This window comes from Miniopterus schreibersii (genome assembly GCF_964146895.1).
Source record: "Miniopterus schreibersii genome assembly, chromosome: 18".
In the NCBI taxonomy this organism is placed as follows: domain Eukaryota; kingdom Metazoa; phylum Chordata; class Mammalia; order Chiroptera; family Miniopteridae; genus Miniopterus; species Miniopterus schreibersii.
Window position 1 is genome coordinate 3,482,010 of NC_138121.1, and position 23,573 is coordinate 3,505,582.

General features: G+C 51.5%; 2 protein-coding genes across 4 annotated transcripts in view; one reads left to right on the forward strand and one right to left on the reverse strand.

Moving 5' to 3' along the window:
* Positions 1 to 9,742, reverse strand: part of AP2A1 (adaptor related protein complex 2 subunit alpha 1) — a 25,701-nt gene extending 15,959 nt beyond the window's left edge. Inside the window, exons 1-2 of the mRNA XM_081118357.1 lie at positions 9,505 to 9,742; positions 106 to 174 (exon numbers count right to left, since the gene is read on the reverse strand). Of these exons, the coding sequence (XP_080974483.1) occupies positions 106 to 174; positions 9,505 to 9,571 (136 nt within the window). The 5' untranslated portion in view covers positions 9,572 to 9,742. The remainder of the gene's footprint in view (positions 1 to 105; positions 175 to 9,504) is intronic.
* Positions 9,743 to 13,130: 3,388 nt separating this feature from the next.
* On the forward strand, positions 13,131 to 21,912 carry TSKS (testis specific serine kinase substrate). 3 transcript variants are annotated; one of them, XM_081118479.1, is made up of 11 exons: positions 13,131 to 13,310; positions 13,559 to 13,784; positions 16,675 to 16,770; positions 16,976 to 17,059; positions 17,367 to 17,477; positions 18,021 to 18,307; positions 18,809 to 19,003; positions 19,399 to 19,572; positions 20,198 to 20,333; positions 21,483 to 21,607; positions 21,733 to 21,912. In XM_081118479.1, the coding sequence occupies exons 1-11, from the start codon at positions 13,141 to 13,143 to the stop codon at positions 21,887 to 21,889; spliced, it is 1,761 nt and encodes a 586-aa protein (XP_080974605.1). In that variant the 5' UTR covers positions 13,131 to 13,140; the 3' UTR covers positions 21,890 to 21,912. The 3 variants fall into 3 exon arrangements, with proteins under 3 accessions (XP_080974605.1, XP_080974607.1, XP_080974606.1); XM_081118481.1 differs by having other exon boundaries at positions 17,394 to 17,477; positions 21,440 to 21,607; XM_081118480.1 differs by having other exon boundaries at positions 17,394 to 17,477.
* The last annotated feature ends 1,661 nt before the right edge of the window (positions 21,913 to 23,573 follow it).

Sequence of the window (23,573 nt, forward strand, 5' to 3'; positions counted from 1 at the left end):
GGAAGGAGGAAAGGGGAGGCAAAATGAGGAAAGATCACACCTGCAAGTCCCAGGAGTCCCAGCCCCCCCTTTCCCTCAGACCCAGGAGTCCAGACCCCCACCTACCCTTGAACTTGGAGCGGATATTGGCCAGTTCCTTGTTGATTCTCTTAATCTCCGCCTCCTTGCTCTTACCTGGGGAGGAAAAGGCAGGGCTGGTGATGAGGGTCTTGGAGAGTTGAGCCATCTGCCCTCACTTTCCTTGGCAAGGTCCCTCTCAGCTGGAAGGGCAAATTCTCTCCAGGCTGGGGCCCCGGGCCCTGAGGCTGAGATCAGGCCTGGGCCCTATCTCTAGCTGGGAGCTTCAGGGAGGTGATAGTAACTAAGGCTCATCGGTCTCGCCAACCCTGAGGAGAAACCTGGCACACACTTTGGGGGATCCCTGACTTCCTTCTCTCACTGTGGCGTCTGAATTACATTCTTCCTGGGAATTCCTATCCCCACCCACAAATCTGGTTACCCCTGCACCAGCCCCCACCACTGGCCTGGCAAAAAATATATGACAAAGAAAGGAATGAAAGAAAGAAAGAAAGAAAGAATGAATGAATGGCTCGGCTGCCTTCTCTCTGTCCCCCAGGACCCTCACTCCCACCACATCCCCACTGAGCTCGGCGTCTCCTGAAAACCTGGTCCTCCCCCAGCTTTCCAATCTGATGAAGGTCCCACTGCTACACAGTCACCAGGCCAGACCCCTCGGTGCTGAGCTGTCCCCCACAGCAGCCATTAGCCAGGAGGTTCTTGAGCACCTGAAGCGTGGCTGTTCCAAACTGAGGTGGGCTGTACATGGCAAAGCCACCCAGATTTAGAAGACTGAGTGTGTGTGTGTGGGGGGAGTAAAATATCTCGTAAAATTTTTAAAATATTGATTACATGCTGAAATGACAATGTTTGGGGTGTATTAGGTATCATGAATATATTATTAGAATTAATTTTCCCTGTTTCTTTCTACCTTTTTTCAAAAAATGTAGCCACTGGGAGAAGTTAAAGCCACACATGTGGCTCACACTGTAAGTCCACTGGCCTCCTCTGGGCTCCCACACTGCCTGGGTCGCCTCCCTGAGAGCACATCATGGGTGTCTGGGTCCACTTCTGTTCCCCAGACCAGGTAGGAAGCCGGCTGAAAACAGGGCCAGTGCCTGCCACTCTTCTAGGTAGCCACTCCCTGTTCCAAGGGCTTAGGGAGGGCCTGGGCTCAGAAAAGGCACGAAGATGTGAATAAGGCCCTGGGAACTGCGGAGTGACCCCTCCCCTCCTCAGGAGTGGCAGCCTGGGGACGAGGGTGGGAGCTCTCTGGGACCCAGGAGGTAAGGGGTCAGCACTTCAATGATGAGTCTGAACTGGCCTGTGCGGCCCCAGAGGCCATCTGATCCTTCATTATTAATTACACGTTTCCTGAGGCCCCAGGGGCCAGGCCTGAGAAGGGCTACGCTGGGCACCCAAGACTCGGGCCGACCCAGGACTGCCGATCTGCCCCAGGGACGCCCGGCCCGGTGGGCGCAGGCGGGTGCTCCGTCCCCACACTGGGCGGACGCGCGGGGACAGAGGCTGCCCCGCCGCCCGGGCCTCGGCGGAGGCTGCGGGGGGGGGCGGACATCCGAGGAGGGCTGTGAAAGATGAGGAGGGTTCAGGAGCAGTCCACCGGCCACCGGTACCTGCTCAAGGGTGCCTGGAGGTTAGGACAGCACCTCCCTCTGGGGGCAGGGCAGGCGGTGACCAGAGGGCACAGGCAGGCCCCTGGAAACTACAGCGCGCGCTCTGTGCGGTTCCTAACCCGAGAAGGACCGCAAGTGCTTCAAGTGCTTGCCCTAAAACTATCCTATAGGGGCCAGAAAAAAAGTCTGTTATAAATGGATCACGTATCACAAAGTAGCTGCCTACACTTTATCACAGATGAATATTTGAACGGCAATTAAATTTTCGAGGCTAGCAACCTCTCTGGCCTTCACTTACACCTCTATTAAAAGCTTCGAGAAGCAGGCAAAACTAATCTATGGTGTGGGATGACCCAGTGGTGGTTGTCCCTGGGGAGGGGTGAGGACTGGAGGGCACATGAGGGGGTGCCAGGGAGCCAGGCAGGGATGCGGGTCTGTATCTGCGGGCTGGCTACGTGGCTGTGTTCAACCAGGGAAAATTCACCAAGCTGGATACTTATGATCTGTGGTTTTTTAACAGATATGATGTTTCCATATATATATATATGTTTATATTTATATATGTATGTGTATACAAATATATTTATATATTAAAATTACAGAGCAAAACATTTTTATTGGAACGTACTCAATTATACAGAAGACAATATCAAACAAGTATGGACAATTTAAAGACTATTTAAAAACTATATATGTGGCCCTAGCTGGTTTGGCTCAGTAGTTAGAGAACTGGCCTGGGTTCTGAAGGGTCTCGGGTTCAGTTCTGATCAAGGGCATGTACCTCAGTTGCAGGCTCGATCCCCAGTCCTGGTTGGGGTGCGTGCAGAAGGCAACCAATCATTGTGTCTCTCTCACATTGATGTTTCTCTCTCTCCCTCTCTCCCTCTCTCTCTCTCTCTCTTCCACTCTCTCTGAAAAGCAATGGAAAAAATATCCTCTGGTAAGGATTTTTTAAAATAAAAATAAATGAAACAATATATATGTGTATGTGTGTATTTTTTCTTTAAATTGTCCACATCTATTTGATACTGTCTTCTGCATAACTGATGTACTTTGCTATAAAAAAAAATTCACAGAGAAAACAGAGCGTCAGTTCTCTAAAAGAGAAGGGGCTGCAACCATGTAGGGAGAGCATCCTACCAAGCACACAGCCTCTGCAGAGACCTCGAGGCAAGAACACCCAGAGACAGCGCACACACGCTGCTGAAGATAACCCCTGGGTGAAACGGGCTGAAGGCAGTGGTGACAGGAGGAGCTAATGGAAGCAAAGGCTTTCCAGCATTCAGGACCAGCCAGCATCACAGGGATGAGCTCACCGTCACAGGAAGCATGCACACATTCTAAAGGGTTTCCCTCATCTTCATTCTCTGGGGCCAGGCTCAGGGCTCTGTCACCCCAGCCCTGCACTCAGAGACTCCTAGACTGGAGAGGAGGCTGAGAGGGGCAATTGGGAGCATTTTGACCTAGGCAAACACAACAGGGGCTGGCAGGCAGGAATCAGCTCCTGGGATTTGAGGATCAAAAGATGAGGCTAAAATGCACCAGGCAGAACTAAGGGCAAGTGTGCTCTGGGCAGGAGGACCAGCCTGTGCGAAGCCCACTGGCTAGCACAGTGGGCGCAGCCAGACCGCGCAGCCCTGCCTGGGTTTTCTGAGGGTACTGAGGAGCCGTGGAAGGACGCAGGTCCCTCTTCTGCCTGTAACTATGGCTGTAAGGGACATGTGGGTGGAAAAAGGCTACCCCCTTGCGACAGGCCAGAGCAAGAAACTGCTGACTGTGCTGAGCATATGCTCTGGTTGCAGGAGATGAAGCCTTCCCTAAGGGTTTAAGCCAAAAAGGCACAGGGGTGGGTCTCTCACTGCCACCAAAAGCATCCTAACAAACCATGACTCTGCCCTGGAGGGAACCAAAGAACTTGGTCCTTCACTGCAAGAGCCTCCACAGCCTTCTAGACAACTGCTATTTACAATACAAGGCAACACTGTTCCCATCTATACAATTCTGAGTCTCCCATGCAAGGCCAAGCAGCCCTGGGTCCTCAGAGAGGATTTTGGGAGATGATGCTTGCTGACTCTGGACCACTAACCAGCTCAGAACATGCTGAGCTGTTTCTATCTCTCTCTCTCCCTCTCCCTTCCTGTCCAATATAGGAGCCACTGGCCACATATGTTGGAAATATGGCCAATGTGACTGAGGGTTGAATTCCTAATTTTATTTACCGTTAATAAATTTAAATTGAAAAACTGATTCACAATTCAGTTACTGCAAAAGTATGTTTGGAACAACCTGTGTGCCCCACGAATCTACGTTTTATGAACTCTTCATAGCGAGCAAGTGTTTCCTATGAAAATGCAGCCTTTGAATTAAGAAAGGAACATAATCTGTCTCATTAACCATTTACAAACTATTGATTACACATTCAAATACTATTTTGCACGCACTGAGGTAAATAAAACATATTACAATTAATTTCACTGGTTTGACTTTTTTAGTGCTGGGTTAGACTGTGCTCATGTTACCAAAGTCATCACCATCCCTCAGAGAAAGAAAACTCTCCTTGAGCAACCAAGTCACACCCTGTCATTCCCCAGCTGGAGCGCAGCTGCAAAGACCCGCCCTGAGCCGCTGCCCAACACGAAGGGTGCATGCGCTGATCTGCGAAACCTCAACAGACCACGCCAGGCCCCCAAAGGGAGGTGCAGCTGCTCCACTCCCAGCGGCATCTACAGGGTCCAGAGCAGCCCTGGCACAGGGAGGTGTTGAATGCAATTGTGGCAGGGGGAGGAGAAATCCCCAGTGGCAGGCTAATGTTGGAGAACCACCAAAGTGGGATTCATTCTCTGTTCTCTGCAGTGGGTAGTGGGTTCCTATCAAAACCCGAGTAAAATCTTGTCCCTTCTCTACTCCAAAACCCTCCATGGCTACAACTGTGCTCAGAGTAAAAGCAGAGTCCTCATTAGGGCCCCCCAGGCCCTGCACATCCACCAGAGCTCCCTCTCCGACCGAAACTCCCACCCTATCCCCCAACCTCCTCTTATTCGCTCCTGGAACTCCTCCACTTCAAGCACAGTCCTGACTCAGGCAGGGCCTTTGCACAAGCTGTTCCCTCTGCCAGAAATGCCCTCCTCCAAATTTATGCAGGCCCAATTCACCCACTAAACTCGATTCTTTCCTCCAACCATCACCTTTTCAGCAAGAGACTCTCTGACAAAACTATATAACAGCACCATCCCTAATCCTGTCCCCAGACTCCCCTTCCCTGCTTTATTTCCCTCCAAAGCCCACTGCCACCTGTTTGAACACCGGAATACTACATATTTACTTGTGTATTGTTCCATCTCCTCCCTAGAATGTGAACACCACAGAAAAGGGACTCTAGTTCACTGTTGTAGTCCCATTACCTAGTGTCTGGCTCTCAATCAGGGCTCAGTAAAGGTTAGTTCATTCATTCATTCATTCATTCATTCATCCATCCAATGGGCAACTATCTCCTGAGGACTTCAGTGAGCCAGGTCCTGCAGTAGGCAGAACTGGGGACACAGAGAAGGATCAGACCAGGGCCTATGCTCCAGGGTCTGGAGGAGATGTCACAAACAGAATGGCTCACAATTTGGAGTGGGATTTGCCCTAATGGAATTGCTCAGCACCCCTCCTCCCATTCACTCCCTCAAAAATGCTCCTCAGGCTTGGAGAGAGCTGGGGCCGTAGAGAGGGGGCAGCCCCAGCCGCTGCCCTAGGGAGCTCCCAGTCAGATAAGTGACTGCAAGGCCCATTCCCGCCCTGACAGGCCAGGACCACACCCTCAGGCTGCACCCAGCCTCAAGCTCTTATCTGCAGAATTTGCCCTCCTGGCCCTCCTCAGAGCCTGCCCTTCATCTCCTCCTAGATCTCTCTCTCTCAACTCCACTATGCTCTTCAGATCCTCCAGCAGGATGCCTTTGGCTCCTCACCCTCCTCACCTGTTCACTTCTGGGCACTGCCTCGTCCCTCATCCCTTCTTTTCCCTCCCTCCTGCTTGAAACCCTCCAGTGCTCTCAGGACAAACACCCTGCCCAACTCCCCAAAGTCAGACCCTAGGCCTTACTTAGCTCAGAGTCTTGACTGGGACTCAGGACCCTTGCACTTGTCCCTCTACCTTCGCAGTTCTCCACCTCCCTTGGTCTGGCTAACTCCTCCACATTTCTGAGTAAAGCAAACGGCCCCCATTCTCTTAACATGGAGGCCCCCTCCCTTGCTGGACCTAGGACAGCTACAATATTTTTCCACTTAAAAAATTAAGATAGAGCCCTGGCCGGTGGCTTGGTTGGTTGGAGCATCATCTCATGCACCAAGAGGTTGTGGGTTCGATTTCCAGTCAGGACACATACCTAGGTTGTGGGTTCAATCCCCAATCAGGGTGCACACGGGAAGCAACCAATAAATATTTCTCTCTCACATCTATCTTTCTCTCTCCCTTCCCCTCTCTCTAAAATCAATTTTTTAAAATGTATCCTTGGTTGAGAATTAAAAGGAAAAAAAAAAAAGATAGAATTCACATACCATAAAGTTCATCACTTTAAAGGGTGTGAGTCAATGGTCTTAATATATCCACAATGTTGTGCAACCATTTTCACCATCTAATTCCAGAGCATTTTCCTCACCCCAAAAGAAACCCTGTCCTCATTAGCAGTCACTCGGCATTCCATCATCCCTTGGCCCTAGGCAACCACTAAGCTACTTTCTGTCTCTATGGATTTGCCTATTCTGGAAATTTCCGATAAATGGAATCACACATTTTTGTATGTATGGCTTCTTTCATTTAGAATGATGCTTTCAAGTTTCATCCATGTTGTAGCATCTATCAGTACTTCATTCTTTTTAATGGCTAAATAATATTCCATTGCGTGGGTGGACCACGTTTGTTTATCCATTCATCTGTCGATGGACATCTGGGTTGTTTCCACTTTTGGGCCATTATGAATAATGCTGCTATGAACATTTCCGTGTGTATGACAAGAAGTGCTGCATTTTTTATGCAGTAGCTGTCTCCTTCACAGGGGCACAAAAAAGTCTGTCCTATTCACCACTGTGTCCCCAGCACCCATGATAAGGCGTGAAACATACTAGCCACTCAACACAAACTTGATGAGAAAAGGAAAGACAAGAGGAAGCCCTCATCTCCAGCCCCAATTCATTTGGTGAAATTATATCCACTGCCCCCAACCTGGAGTTTCCCCTCTGTCCTCTGGCTTCCCTCTGGGGTCCTATAGTGACAGGCCTGATTTATCTTTCCTTCCCGACCCCCATTATCCAATCCCTTTGCAAATCCTTCACAATTGATCCCAAACCTAACCATTTCTCCCCATTCCCTTCTCCCCCCATCAAGCCAGCACCATCTCACACCTGGACACCTGCACCAGCCTCCTAATTATTTCCCGGCTTCCACGCACACCTCCAGTCTGTGCTCTTCACAGTGGCCAAAGGAATTATTTTAAAACATCAATCAGCTCATGTCTCTCTTGTGATCAAAACCTACCCAGTCAGAGAAAGGCCAAAGTGCTCACAGTGACTCACAAAGCCTACACATCCCTGTCCCCTCTCTGCCCTCAGGTCCCACCCTCTCTTTCTCCCTGGGCTCCAGCCATAGAGGCCCCCTCCTCTTATGTGAACACACAACAAGAGTGCACAACCTCAGGACCTTTGAATGGTGCGTTCCCTTGCCTAGACCCCTCTTTCCTCCAAAATCCACAGAGCTCCCTCCCTCACTTCACTCAAGTCTCCACTCAGATGTCACCTCCTTGGTGAGGCCTTCACTGAGCACCCCCTCCATCCTGGTCCCTCCCCACTTCCTTACTTTTCTCCACAGCATAGTGTGACATTGTATCATTTATTGGGAGTTCTCTGTGTTTATTTTTTCTATTTCCCTCAGGCCATGATGCTCCCAAAGGCAGGAATTTTTGCTCATGGTTGTAGCCCCAGTCCCTGGAACAGTGTCTGGCACACTAGTGATCAAAAAGTACTTCCAGCTGGCAGTGGCTCAGTAGTCGACCCATGATCCAGGAGATCGAGGTTCGATTCCCGGTCAGGGCACATGCCTGGGTTGTGGGCTCGATCCCCAGTAGGGGGCATGCAGAAGGCAGCCAATCAATGACTTTCTCATCATTGATGTTTCTGTCTGTCTCCTTTCCTCTCTCTGAAATTAATAAAGACATAAAAAAAAATTTTTTTAAGTACTTGTCAAAGGAATGAATGAACTTTCAAAGGGCAAGATGCTGTTATGCATGAGGTTTGCAGATAAGAAAACTGAGCCGCAGAGAGGTTAAGTGACTTGCCAAGGGTCACATGGCTGGTAGGTATCAGAGGCAATGCACACCTGCTTCTAACAGCTGGCCCCTCATGGAGTTCACAAACCCTCTTAGCTCCACCCCTTTTCATAACTACCATAACATCTCTTCTCCACCTGATACTTCTTCCACGCCTCCTTTTCACCAGCACCTAACACATACGAGATCCTTCCATACCTACTAAATTCTAAAACAATCATTGGGCACCTAATGGAGGCAACTCCTCAGATCCAGCAAAACAACAAAAATAGTGAAGATCTGTCTAGTGCCTGGAATGTGGGAAAGGCCCCGTCCATGCACATTATCAGAACAATCTCATCAGGAAAGTGAGAAGAGCAGTCCCTCCTGACAGATAAGGAAACTGAGGTGAAGTCTCTCATCCAAGGTCACATGGCTAGGGAGTGAGAGCACTCAAACCCAGGTCTGGCTAACCCCAAAGCCCAGCAGATACAGCCTCTGAAGCTCTTGACAGCTCCAAACACCAACACCTGCTACAAGGAGCTTGGAGCTGACTTGGCACCAGGCCTCCCATCATCACGACAATCCTTCCTGCTGGTGATAACTGTCCCCATATTGATGTGGTCAGGTTCCAGATTCAAGGCTGTATCTGACCCTTTCTGAGAGAGGGCTTCCCCCACCCCTCAGCTTTTCAGATCTCATCCCCATAAATTCCTAAGGCCCCCTGGCTATCTCCCCTTTCTGGAACATCTCCCAGGCCCCCGCTTTACAGTGCCTCTCCTTTCCAGACCCTCATCTCCCCACCTCAGGTTCTCCCAAGACTCCCCACCTGCAACGTCTTCCCTGTACCCCTTCAGTCCCTCCTTTCCTCTTAGTAACCCTTCTAGCCCCTTCTCCACATCTCCTAAGCAATCCTACATCCTGGAGCTCCGCTACCCCTCACCAGGGTCCCGTTTTTTAGTCCTCCACTTTCCCATCTCTCCTCCCCTAACCCCTGGGACTTTCTATCACTCCCAGGCCCTCTCTATGCACTAGCCTAGAGCCTCAGTGACCTATCTAGCCCCTTCCCTCTATGACACCCCCTCAACCACGAACCCATTAGGCTTCCAGTGTTTGACGTCTTCCCAGTCCCCTCTGGCCTCATCCCACTCTATCGCTTCACGGGGCACCCCGACACACACCCATGCACATCCTTCCCTTTCTATCTACATCAGGGGTCCCTCTAATACGACCCCCCCCAAGCCCATCATTCCCGGGGACACCTCTCTGCCCCCATCCTCGAAACCTTACTAATCTCCTCGCCTTTAAGACCCTCTCGGACGTCTCTAGCCACTCCGTGTAGTCACCTCAAGAGGCACTCTAGGACACCCTGAGCCCCTTCATTCCCCCCACCTTAAAGTTTCCCCCGGGCCCTATCTATCTTTTCCCTATTCGACCGCAATGGTTTTCTATCCCCCGGGCCCGTCTATAACCCCCAACCCCTCAATCCATCGCTCCCCTCTCCTCCAGTGTCCCCCCGGCCGAGCTCTTACAGTTCCGGATGTCGGAGATGAACACAGCGAGCCCCCGCATCCCATCGCCCTTGGACACGGCCGGCATGATGGCGGTGGTGTCGGCTCCAGGCCAGGCCGGGCAGGGCACAGCGCAGCGGGGGCTGGCAGGCGGGGACCAGGAGGAAAAGGACCCCAGGCAACGCCAAGGAGCGGAGCCGGCCGCCGTGGGGGTGGACGGGCTGGCTGGCTGGCGGGCGGGCTGGAAGGCCGCAGCACCGCCTCCGGCCCCTCCCCTCTCCTCTGCCGCTTGAGCTCTCACCGCCCATTGGCTCAAGTTCTGTCGCTCAGACTTCGCTCTCCCTCACTCCCTTGCTCATTGGCCGCAGGACAAAGACACGCCTCTATGATTGGTCCTGCGCCCCGCTATTTCCGTTTGGGAGGGGCGTTGCCCAAGAGACAGGCGGAGTTCGATTACGTCCTGTGGGACCGCCCCCTTCGCGCGGCCCAGTCCGATAGTGATTGGGTCAGGACGCTCCCCGCGAGGGAGGGATTGACGGGAGGAAGGCCGGGGAGCGGGCTTGAGGAGGCGAGACTTGCGTTGACTGGGGCCAATGGACGAAGAGATCGCCCCCGCAGGCGTCGCGGATTCGCCAGGCCCGTCCTACTTCCGCCCCCAATTGGGCGGTTATGTGGGCCGGAGGAGGGCGATATAAGGCGGACAAGGGAGGGTGTCACTCCGCTGGGCTGGGATAGGTGGAGCGTCGCCTGCAATTCCCTGCTGCAGAGAAGGGATGGGAGGGGCAAGAAAGCGTGAAGTGTTTACTGCGCAAGTGTTTCTGTTCCCCTTTCTCCCTAATCTCTTCCACCCACGACTCCTTAAATCTTCTTCCAGGAAGATGTCCCTATGCCCTCCTCCTCCCTTATCTAGCGGCCGAGAAGTGGAGACCTAACCGCGTGAGACCGAGAATCCTTGGGCAGAGGAGACAGTCATTCATCTCTGACCCCATTAAGTAGAGGTTAAAGCTGAGGTCCAGAGAGGTTGAATGTCTCGCCCAAGGTCACGCCGCTATAAGTGTCAGCCAGACTTAAACTATATCTTGGTTTTCAACCACCTTTCAATATACAATGCCCCTTTTTCTTCTCCAATCATAACGCCATTATACAGATAGCAATTCAGAACTGTCTCTCCGCCACCAGGCTTGGAGCTCCTCGGCCAGAATGGGACCCGGTACTGAAGAACGCTGGTTAGAAGGACGGACCGGGTGGACCTGCCGTGTTTGGCCCACCACCCTTCAGCGCCCAGAGACCCGCTCTGGTTGACTGGCTTTCACTGCACCGCCCGGGGCCACTGAGAAATTTGGGGCAAAGGGTACTGGAAGAGTCCATTTCTGTCACCAGAGGAAGTAAACCCCACCCACCACCCTTTTCTAATCTCTGAAGCCTGGTATTCTTGGAATGAGCCTTGGGGGAGTGTCCTGGCTCCCGGAAACGTCCATTCTGAGTGGGGGGACGAGGGTGAGGAGAGCCCACTTTCCAAGTTCAATGGATCCGCCCACTTGGGATTTCAGGCCCCGGGCTTGGGAAAGTCCATGACGGATTCCAGGAGGACGGACGTCGCTCAGCTGTTTAATAACCGAGAGAGTCCATCCCTAACAAGGGTTGGAGGAGGGGGTGCCGTCTGCCCCCAAACAACGTAGAGCGGCACCATTATCAACGACAATCGTTAGGACCGGGAGTTGGAAAGAGCCCTTTTTATGGAAGATACAGTAAGCATCTCAAGGGCTGGAGGAGACCATCCCTGACATGGGAGAAAACACTTTCTCCCTGAGGATAACACCATTAAAATAAAAAATAAAAAAATTAGCCCTGGCCGAGTGACTCGGTTGGTTAGAGCGTCCTCCCGCTATGTCAGGGTTGTGGGTTCGATCTCTGGTCAAGGCACATAAAAGAAGCAACCAATAAATGCATAGATAAGTGAAACAACAAATTGATGTTACTTTTCTTCTCTAAAATCAATAAAAAATAAAATTAAAAAGTTATATATATTAGTAGTGGGTTCGAACTAGTTCGCTTTTTGAGGGACGTGAAGAGAGACATCCAGAGTCCCAAAAACAGGGAAGGTCTGTCTCATAGGAAGGGAGAAAAGCCACCCTCTTCCCCTCCTCAACTCTGCACCTCCCTCTCACCCACCTTTTCCAACCCTTAGCCCAGAGCCTCTGGGTTTTTGACGTGGGTAGATGGGGAAACTCGGTCCTCTCCCAACCCCCTCCAGAGCCCATGAATTAGCCAAAACTTAATTTTTAAGACTGGGCCTAAGGCAAAGGCATTCTGAGGTCTAATGGGGAATCAGATTCAAGAGGCCTTAACCTGGAAAACATGGGACTGTTTGGCCGCGTGTTGGGCAGACATGGCGCCACCTACAGAAGTCAGTGGACTTTACCCCTATTGAATTAGAGCAGCGTTTGCCAATAGAAATACAGTGGGAACCACAGATAAAATTTCCAATTTATTCCAACAATATTTAAAAATAAAAAGCAAAGCCCTGGCTGGTGTGGCTCAATTGTTGGAGCATTGTCCCAGGCAACAGGTCACCAGTTTGATTCCCTGTCAGGGCACATGCCTGGGTTGCCTGCTCCATCCCCAATAGGGATCCTGCAGGAGGCAGCTGATAGATTTCTCTCTCACTTTGATGTTTCTCTCTCTCTCTCCTCTCCATTTCTCTCTCAAACCAATAAAAATATATTTTAAAAAATAAAATAAAAAGGGGGAAACTTGGATACAGAGGTAGGTAGGGGTGCCTGAGGACCACCAGAGTCAAGGGGAGAGGCCTGCCCCTACCACAGATTCTTCCTCACAGCCTCAGAAGGAACCAGCCTTGCTGGCACCTTGATCTTGTACTTCTGGCCTCCAGAATGGAGAGACAATACATTTCTGTGGTTTAACCCCCCCAGTCTGTGGCACTTTGTTATAGAAGCATCAGGAGACTAATACAAACCCAAAGCCTTCGATGCCTACCGTCCACACATTTAAGATATTTTAATAGGCAAAATTCACACACAATAAAAGGCTCAGATCCCCAGGGCATGAATCAGAGAGCTTTGCCAAATGCCCACAGCACCACCACCGGAGTTTCTCTTTATATCACTTACCATCATGTGGTATTTGTGTGTATTTCTGTCTGTTGCCTGCCGGCTTCCTTCCAGCCCCTCAATGAATGTTAGGTCCTCCAGGGCTGGGCCCCATTCTTGTTCACCACCGTCTTCCAGATCCCGGGAAAGTGCCAGGTCCCGGGTATTGTATGAAGATTCAAGATGAAGGGGGGGGGGGGGTTGATCCCAGGGTGACTCTCAGAGAGAGGGAAGTTGTACCCCTCCCAAGAAGCAGTGGGCCCATCCCTTGAAAGTTCTGGACTAGAATGAATAACTCCATTGCCCTTCTGAAGAGGAAGGACATATTGGGGTAGGAGAATTTGGACAAGAAGAGATCACTGAGACCCCCTGGGGTAACTTGCTAAGCCAGCACCCCCCCCTCCCCTGCCCCCCCCCCTTAATGAGGCCCAGTGGTTGGGCCCTTTATGAGGCAGGCTTGTGGAGACAGGAACTTGTGAGGGTCAGTGGTCAGAATAGGTGGAGAGTCTCAGAGGAAGGAGCCCCTGGGAGCAGGGCCCCACACGCCATGGCCAGCGTGGTGGTGAAGACGATCTGGCAGTCCAAGGAGATCCATGAGGCTGGGGACCCCCCCGCGGGAGTCGAGAGCCGCTCCCAGATGGTCGCCGAGGCTCCTGGGGGGGTGGCCAGCCCAGCCAAGGGGATCGCGAAGAAAAAGAAGGCCGTGTCGTTCCACGGGTGGGTTTGTTGCACCCTGTCAGGGACATTCTTAGCGCCCAGCACGAGTCCCAGTGTGGGTGCTGGAGAAAGAGGAGGGGAGAAGAGGAGGGGGGAAGGGAGGGAGGGGCAGGCAAGGGGGGCGACTTTAAAGGAAGCAGAAAGTAGGGGGTGAGGTTGGAGTCAGAGTAGGGGATGTGGAAGCAGAGGGGCAGGAGGGGCCACACCCCACTGAGGCTGCACCTTGATCCTGCCTCTCTCCTCTCCAGGGTGGAACCTCGGATGTCCCACGAGCCAATGCACTGGTGCCTGAACCTCAAAAGGTCCTCGGCCTGCACCAATGTGTCCCTGCTCAACCTGGCCGCCGTGGAGACCACCGACTCCTCCGTGACAGACTCTACCACGGAAGACAGTGGCTCACTGGCACTACCCGTGCCCCCCACCTCCCCCACCCCACCCTGGGCTGCAGATGACCCTGATATCACAGAATTACTGGTGAGGGGCCCCCAGCTGGGAAGACGGGCCTTGCCCTGGTGGCAGGCCAATACTGGGGATGAAGGAGTTTCTTCTTGGTTCTGGTCACTCTTCAAAGCCGGGAGGAACTGTCGCCTCCTCCCCTAATGGCCAGCCATGAATCTGTTCCATCTTTAGTGATTGATGCTGCTGCCTGGGAGTTGGTCTTTAGTTTACCCAGTCACTTTTCAATGTTCTGGGTCACAGATAGGAGTCAAACCTGCCCTGGAAAAGCTTCCAGTCTGGTGGGGATGACAGACACAGACTGGGGGCAATATATTCCTTAATGGAGGTAATACTGGGGATCCCAGGAAAGGGACCCTCAACCCAAGCTGAGGGAATCAGGGAAAGCTTCCCTGAGGAGACAGTGTTAAAACTGGGTTTTGACAGAGGAGTAGGAGTTCTCTGAGGGGCTCACCTAAGAATCTGGGGCAAAACTGGGGAGTGAGCAAGATCTACAAGAATTTAGAGAATTCCCAACAGAAGCATAGAGTGCTACAGCTTGGTCCTTTTAACTCCGAGGTACGTGCCCTTAGGCTACAATCGAACCTGGGACCCTTCAGTCTGCAGGCCAACACTCTAACCACTGAGACAAACCGGCTAGGGTTCTTTCTTCTTTTTTCATGTAGGTGTTTAGTGCTCTAAGTTTCCCTCAAAGTATTGCTTTCTCTAATCCCATAAATTTTGGTTTATTTTGTTTTCATTTTCCTGCATCCCAAATCATTTTATCATCTCTCTTGGGATTTCTTCTTCTACCCATTGGTTGTTTATGAATGCATTGTTTAATTTCCATATATTTGTGAGTTTCCCAAATTTCTTTCTGGTATTGATTTCTAAGTTCATTCTACTGAGGTCATTGAGGCTAAAAAAAGGTGCTTTGTATAATCTTAATACTTTCAAATTTATTGAAAATTTTTTTTAATATATATTGATTTCAAAGAGAGGGAGTGGGAGAGAGAACCATCAATGATGAGAGAGTTGTCATTGATCGGCTGCCTCCTGCACGCCTCCCACTGGGGATCCATCCCGAAACCCAGGCATGTGCCCTGACCAGGAATCGGATCTGGATCTCCTGGATCCTAGGTCAATGCTCAACTGCTGAGCCACGCAGGCCGGGCTTGAGAATTTTTTTGAGAATGTTCCATGTGCATTTGAGAAGAATGTATATTCTGCCATTGTTATGTGGCATATTCTACAGATGTTTGTTATTGCTGGTTGATTTATAGTGTTGTTCAAATCTTCTATCTCCTTGCTGATCTCTTGTCTAGTTGTTCTATCATGGACAGTGAGGTATTGAAGTCAACAATTAATGCTGAATTGTCAGTTTCTCTTCAATTCTGTCAGTTTTTGCTTCGTGTCTTTTGAAGTTCTGCTAGGTGCATATGTATTTATAATCATATCTTCTCAATGCCTAGACTCTTCCAGCTTTTGCCAGTTTTCTCCCCACTGATTTTATGGAGGGGTGGAATTTGGGGGATTTTGACTCCACCATTTTGCTGTCACTTCAACACGATATTTCTTATCACACTTGCTCTCCACAGCAGTCGTGCAAGAAATATGATGTTGTCCCCATCTTACACGGAGGAAACTTGTTTTCTCTTTTCTCTTTGTGTATCAGTTCAGCAGAGACCAACATTGCTTATTGAAGCAGGATAGTTTCTTTCTCACATTAAAGCCTCAACAAGTATAGCCGGCCTGCTCTTCAAATGCAGTAGGTCACAGGCTCCTGTGTTCTGGTGGCTCAGCTATTAAGTCACGAGTTTCGCTGCTGCAACAAAAAGACACGAAACGGCACAGCTTAAACAAGATGCAAAGTGCCGTCTCTTGCGTGCAAGCCTTCACAGGAGGTTGGAATCGGGGATGGCGGCTCCACAGGGTTGGGATTCGGGCTTCTGTCTCGTTCTGTCTTCCGTCTCATGGTCCAGGATGGCTGCTCGGCTTTAGCCGTCAACTTTGCATTCCCTCCAGTAGCAAGAAAGAAATGGCGCCTTTCTCTCCTTTCCAGTACTAAAGGCATGGCTTGGAAATTGTCTCCATTCACATTCCACTGGCTAGAACTTAGTCACATGACCAAACTTGGCTGCAAGGGGGCCTGGGAAATGTAGTCTTTGGCTGGGAGGTCACATGCTAGGCTGACCCTTCTGTAAATGTGGAAGAGCTGAAAGTGGACCCTGGTGCATGCATCCCTCCTGAGCCAGTTTGGCAGGAATCACAAAGCATTTTACGGTGATAAAAGGTAGCGATGATCTGAGGCCACATGGGGATGTCCCTTGTACGCCCAAGTACACGGCACATGAGGTGGCCTTGTCAGATTTGAAACCTCATGTGCTGTGTACCTAGGAGTACAAGGGACATCACTGAGCCTCATCTGCCTCACTTGCAAAATGGGCCAAATAACCTCCAGAGGTGTGGTTGTGAGGAATAAAAGAGAAAATGTGCCTAAGTGCTTGGCCTGGAGCACAGTGAGTGCTTGTGTCTAGAAAGTGGGTTATCTTTAGAATTCTCCAGTGCCTGGAGAGAAAGTCAGAGTATGCATCTTAACAATTTATTTATGTCTGTGGACCCCGAAGGCTTTTATCTCAGTGTTTGGTTGAGACCATCTTCCTTGCCCTACGTGTCTAAGTGCTCCCCCCACCCCCACTCCCTGGTCCTATTTCTCTTCCCATCCACCAAGCAGAAAACAAGTCCACCCCTGGTTTTCGGAGCAGGAGCACCAAGAATCAAAGTCACAGGCCTTTGGCCCAAAGTCATAGGCCACTGCGGGGCAGAATCAAGGTGTAACCGAGCCTCCTTCCAGTTCTAGACTTTTTCCTTGGGGTTGGGGTTTTGTTCCCACACACCTGAGACCCACCTGTCTCCCATTCTTCTGCAGAGTGGGGTGAATAGTGGATTGGTTCGTGCCAAAGACTCCATCACCAGCCTGAAGGAAAGGACCACCCGGGTTAATCAGCATGTGCAGACACTGCAGGTGTGAGGACCACCCCCCCCCCAACACCTCCTCTTCCTCCAGGGCCACGTTGCTCTCTTAGGCCCCTCCACCAACTCAGTGCACCCAGAGCCCAGTTGGGGAGGTAGAGGCTCAGAAAGGAAAGTGACCTTTCCAGGCCTAGTCTTTCCCCGCCACAGGATGTCCCCTTGCGCCTTAGCTAACCTTCCTCCCTTCCATGCTCCAGAGTGAGTGTTCTGTGCTGAGCGAGAATCTAGAGAGAAGGCGGCAAGAGGCGGAAGAACTGGAAGGGTACTGTAGTCAACTCAAGGTGAGCGGCTGGGGGGCAGGAGTGGGGTGGAGAGAAGGGAGTGGACTTAGCAAGAGGGTTGGAGGGAAACTGGGGAGGAATGGAGTGGGTACACATGAGAGGGTGGGGGAGTAGAAAAGTAGCACAGGAGAGGCTGAGGGAGAAAGCCATCCCTTTAACCAAGGAAACTAGGCTCTGAAGGGGCAGACCAATACGCACAAGGCAGCTGCTGGGCTGGGGGGCAGGGGGTGTACCTTGTTATCAGGGTTGGAGCCTGTATGGAAATGGAGGGTAAGGGCTAGGAGGCAGAACCGGAATGGGAAGGCAGGGCCCCTGCCCTGGTGTCCTGACCCAGGAGAACTGCCGGAAAGTGACCCGGTCGGTGGAAGATGCTGAAATAAAAACCAACGTCCTGAAGCAGAACTCTGCCCTGCTGGAGGTAAGGGAGGGGGTCCCAGGTTCGGGAAGACGGTCAGATGCACGAGGTACTAGATTAGACTTAGGTGGAACCTTGCCACCCTACCACCACCCTGCCCCTTCATGGTCATGGTCATACTTTTCCATGCCCAGTAATATTCAGGTCCCAGAGAGAGGGATTTGTGTTGGACTTTGAGTGGGAATGTCCGTGGTGCCCATATGCCCACACATTTCCCAACAAAATGTTGGAAAAGCTCCAATTGTTCCTAAACAGGAGGGACTGGAATCTGCCACCTTGGAGGATTGGAGTGGGGGGTGGAGGGCTGGATAAGAGACAGGGAGGCAAGCATAGGAGATTAACAGAGTTGGACTTCAAATGGGAGGAATATACCCAGTAACAGCAAGTGGGAGTCCATTTAGACTCCAAGCTGGACTTCCCAATATCCTGTCCTCTACATCCATTTACTTTCCAGTCTCGGGGATTCGTTGGGTGGATCTGGGGGGTAGAGGTGGTTGTGGGAGGCAAGGGGCTAGATGCAGTAACCCTGCTCTCCTTCCCGCCCAGGAGAAGCTGCGCTACCTCCAGCAGCAGCTGCAGGATGAGACGCCTCGGAGGCAGGAAGCCCAGCTGCAAGAGCTGGAGCAGAAGCTGGAGGCCGGTCTGTCCCGGCAGGGCCTGAGCCTCCCTGCCCAGCCCTTGGGCTGCTCTGGCCCGCCAGGGAGCCCTGATGACCCCCCACGACTACGCAGCCTGGCACCAGGCAGCTGGGGAGTGGGGCCCCGGGCAGGGGAAGGCCTCATCATGAGCGAGCAGGAGGCGCAGAAGGTGTCCGCGGGCCTTGAGGACCTGAGGTGAGTGGAGTCCGGGGTGGGGGTGGGGGAGTGTGGGGGGGTGTTGGAGAGTGGAAGATCTTAGGGGGCAGGGAATAGGGGGTGGAGCCTTGAAGAACCTAGGAGGGAGCGTTCTAGGGGTGGTGTCCTAGAAGGACAGGACTTAGTTTTGAGTAGAGGGGGGCGGGAACGAGGTCCAAGGCTGGTGAAACTGAGGTGGGTGAGGTTTGGGGTGGGGGTGGGGCAGGTCCTTGGAGGCTCCAAGTTCTAGGGGGCAGGTTAGGAGACAGGGTCTGGGGGAGCTGATGTGGGGCTGTAGGGCAGGATGAGCGAAGGGCCAGGATTCCTGATAAGAGGATAGAGGTAGGTTCTAGAGGACATGAGAGGAGGCCAAGATAGGCAGGACCGGAGAATTTGGGGACTGGGTGGGTCTGGGGCCATGAACGTGGTCTTGGCGGGTAGAGGCAGATGGGGGCTGGTCCAAACCTAGCCTGGACCTGTTCCTCACCTCTGCCCTTCCAGGAGGGAGGTGTCCTCGTTGACCGCTAGGTGGCATCAGGAGGAGGGGGCGGTGCAGGAGGCCCTGCGGCTGCTGGGGGGCCTGGGGGGCCGGCTCGACGGCTTCCTGGGCCAGTGGGAGCGGGCGCAGCGCGAGCAGGCGCAGACGGCGCGGGGCCTGCAGGAACTGCGAGGCCGGACGGACGAGCTGTGCACGATGTAAGCGCCGAGGCACGCGCTGGGGCTGTGGGAGGGCGGGCCCTGAGCCGTGGGCCAATCAGCTGGGACCAAGAGGGCCAGACCGTATACTGACACGAGGAAGCTCCTATTAGCGTGTAGGAAGGGGCTTGCCATACCTAATAAGGCCCGAGGGGCGGAGTCAATTAGGTAATTTATTTCCCCCACACACCTTAAAAGGAGAAAGGGAGGAGCCAAGTGGAAATAGGGAAAGCCAATTAGAGAACAAGGAGGGGCCTTCCAGCCCTTAAAGCCTGAGAGGAGGGGCCAATCAGCAGAGAGGGGCGGGGCACCGAGGGGATGACAGGTTCGCTGGTGGTGGGCACGTCCTTGCTGGGGGAGGCGACCTCGCAGCCCTGGTTATTCCCACGCTTCAGGGTGGAGCGGTCAGCAGTGTCTGTGGCTTCGCTGAGGAATGATCTGGAGGGGCTGGGCCCTGTGAAACCAATTCTGGAGGAGCTGGGGCGGCAATTTCAGAGCTCTCGAAGAGGGTCTGACCTCACCATGAACCTGGATCGGGTCCCCCAAGGCTCCTGTACCCGCTGTGCCAGGTAAGAGGCCCAGGTGTATTCGATGAAGACAAAGTATGGGAGGAGATGGGGCATTGGTGAGAGAGGGAGGGAGGGAGGGTGTTTCACTATGGGAGACGGGACATCCTCGTGCGTGAATTGTAGAACCAACCAGTCCTGGTGCATTATGGGAGCCACATTTCTTCCCTCCGCAGGAGGTGGAGTCACTGTCTTATGCACCACAAAAAAGACTTGATATATTTCAAGCATCCTGGATTTCTAGTGCATTGTGGGAAGGCTGGGATGTGGCACTTGGTGGGAGGCTGGTGCGTTGTGGGGAGGTGAGGCCTTGGTGTATTGGAGAGCCAAGGGATACCATGCTCGGTTCATAGTCGGGAGGGGGAGGACTTCCAATACAATGTGGGATCAGGTTTAACTAGTCCATTGTGAGAAATATGAGTTTTGTCCTTTGGGAGTGGGAGTCCCCAGGCATCGTGGGAATTCCCAGGCTGTGGAAACCAAAGGACAACTCATGCTCTGTAGGTTGGGTGGTAAGGGTGCATGGGTGCATAGTGGAAAGGGGACCTGGGTGGAGGCTGGACAGATAGGCATCCTGGGAATGGAGTTAGTACTAGACCTCTTTTTCCTGGTGACTACCCCTCCCCAGCCAGGGGCAGCAGTTGTCCACAGAGTCCCTGCAGCAGCTGCTGGAGCGTGCACTGACCCCGCTAGTGGACGAGGTGAAGCAGAGGGGCCTGGCTCCTGCTTGCCCCAGCTGCCAGAGGCTACACAAGAAGATTCTGGTACCAGGGACCATGGGCCACCATGCCCCACTTTTCTATCAGGGCAGGGGGAGGGGAGCCCCGGCACAAGGTATTGCTGGTGTGTGGCAGGATGAGAAGAGCTGAGCTGTGGGCAGCACAGGTGTTGGGGGAACGCTGGGCTTTCATGACTGGGGTCAGGGGAGGGGCAAACACTTTGGAACCTTGAATTTGCAGACATTTTGAAGAGAATGTCAATTTGAGGACATTTTAAAAACCAGCACAGGTTCCATTGGTTAATCATTATAGAACCTTGGGTGATGGACATTGCCCAAAGCATGATGGGACACTGGATATGGGGCATTGTGGGAAACAGGAGACAGACAGGTCTACAGCTTCAGGGAACACAAACATGATCTTTTGTAGACCTTAAGAGAGGCCACGCGTTATACGGGGTATTTGAGGTCAGACAGGGGATCCAGTGAATGTAAATCACAGGAAGCTAGTGCATTTTGGGAAATGGAACCACAGCTCTTCATTGGCCATTGCACCAGACTCAAGCCCAATAGCTAATGGAACTTGAGGCCTATGTACAATCTGACCTAATGTACAGAGATCTAATGTATTATGGGATGTGGCCTAACAATGGGATGTAAGTTGTAGTGGGTGAGACAAACAAGTGAGGCAGTGTGGGACACTGATGTGGCAGAGCTACGGGACTAAGACACAATAGGATGGGGGCCTGGCGCACTGTGGGACATAGGGAACCAGAGCACTAAGGACTACTATTGTGACAGAGATGCTGGTCTGTAGATAAGGATATGTGAGGTCCTATGAATTATGAGATGTAGAAGGTCACATGATGGGATACTGGGGCCCAGACACATATCCAAGGCATGATGGTTTATGGGCATTTGGGGAAAATATGATGCTGATTTAGTGTTTGCTGCAACCTAGAAGGCCAGGGCATTAGGGGACAGGCAGTGGGACAGACACGGGTTCAGCACACAGTGGACTTTGGAAGGCCAGTGCATTGTGGGATGCTGGGGTCAGCTGGAGGCAATTATAGGATACCTTGAGGGAGGAACATGGGCCCCATGGGATCCTGCCCCTTGCCCTCCGCGATCCAGCTCCCCCTCCACTCCCAGCCCAGTCAGGCAAGCCCAGCGGCGCCTACACTCCTCTCCCCAGGAGCTGGAGCGCCAGGCCTTGGCCAAACACGTCAGGGCAGAGGCCCTGAGCTCCACCCTTCGTCTGGCCCAAGACGAGGCCTTGCGGGCCAAGAACCTGCTGCTGACGGACAAGATGAAGCCGGAGTGAGGAAGGAGGCTGAGGGCATGGGAGGAGGGTGAGGTCTTGGGGATAGGGCCTGAGTCACCCCCTCCACCAGCCCCATGGCATCTGGCCCCAACAGCACCAGCTCCCCACTCTGTCATTACAGGGAGAAGGTGGCCTCTCTGGACTATCTACACCTGAAGATGTGCTCCCTCCACGATCAGCTCAGCAACCTGCCACTTGAGGGGGCCACGGGGACAATGGGAGGAGGAAGTGGTGGGGGAACTCCCCCAAAACGTGGGGGCCCAACCCCTGAACAATAAATGGCTCCTCATGCTGGCATGAATTCTGTCTCCTTTTTGGCACCAATAGATGGCTAGTGATGTGGATGCACACCACGCACCAGCCTCTGTACTCACTGTGACTCAGTCCTCAGCTAACAGGATGTCTTGATTCCAGAGATGCGATGATGGTCCAGTTCTTTGGGAAGGAAGTAGGGGGTAAAAATAAGATTCTGTGGTGCAGTTTGGGCCAGTCAACCAATACTTTTTAGCATGATTTTTACTAGGTACTTGTCTATTGCCAAGGGCATGTTACTCAAAGGGTATGTCAGAGAATTTGCAGACATATTTTGACGTGTCAATTTGTGGACATATTTTAAACTACCACAGTAATGCTATTTTAAGCTCTTAATGGAAGTATAATATAAACAGAAAAGTTCACAAATTAAAAACTCCATGAATTTTCATGAAATGGACATGTTCATGTAACCACCACTAAGATTTAAAAATTCAGCTTATAGCACCCCCTGAATCTCCTCTCATGTCCCCTCCCAATCACTACCCTTCTACCCCAAAGGTAACCCCTATTCTAACACATTGCAATACGGTAAGAAAGTATAATGATAGAGAAGAAAACTATCATTCTGAGATGGCATAATTATGCATATAGAGAATCATAAAAAACTCAATAGAATAATTAAAAATCAGTGAGTTAAAAAAAATCAGTTTAGCAAGGAAGCTGAATAAAAGGTGAACATCAAAATATTAATTTATTATGCCAGTGTTAAAAAGTTAGGAAATGAAAAAATTTAAGGTACTATTTCTAAGTAGCATAAAACTAAAATAATTTCAGGAATCTTGCAAAAAACCTTCCATCTCCTCTACAGAAAACTTAAAAACATTATTGAGAGAAGTTAAAGATCTTAATAAATGGGGGCAGGGCTATATCATATTCATGGTTTTAAGATATTATAAAGATGCTATTTCTCCCCAATTGATTTATAGATTCTAAGCTAGCAGATTTGAGATTTGTTAGTGTGGCTTCATTTGTACCCACAGTGTCATGGGAACTGGGGTGAGGGGTCTAAAACCTCTCAGAGGATGAATAATCATTATAATTTTACAGAGTGTTATGGACCATATGCTTATATGCCCAGAATTCATGTGTTAAAGCCCTAATCCCCAGTGTGATAGTACCTGGAGACGGGGCCATTGGGAGGCAGTTAGGTTTAGATGAGGTTGTGAGGGTGGGGCTCCCATGATGGGATTAGTGCCCTTATATGAAGAGACACCCCCTCTCTCCCCAGCACGTGAAGGTACAGCAGGAAGACAGCCGTCTGCCATGCAGGAAGCAGGCTCTTATTAGCCACCGAATCCGCCAGCACTTTGATCTTGGCCTTCCTAGCTGCCAGAACTGTGAGAAATAAATGTTTGTTGTTTGCTGGTCTATGGTATTTTGTAACAGTAGCCGAAACTGACTAAGACACAGAGAGAGAAATAGGTCCAGAAAGGATAAATCATTTACATAAGGATACGCAGTTAATGGGAAGAGAGCCAGTGCTGCAACACATTGGTCTACCCCCAAGCCTCTTTTACATTCCTTCCAGAGAAAATGTATTTCAGGGATAACTGTAGTCCCATTTTCCACCTGCAAAGTTATCATTTCATTAAAGCTTAAGCAGATGAACAATGTAATCCCAGAATCCCATCTTGAGGATCTGTTTCC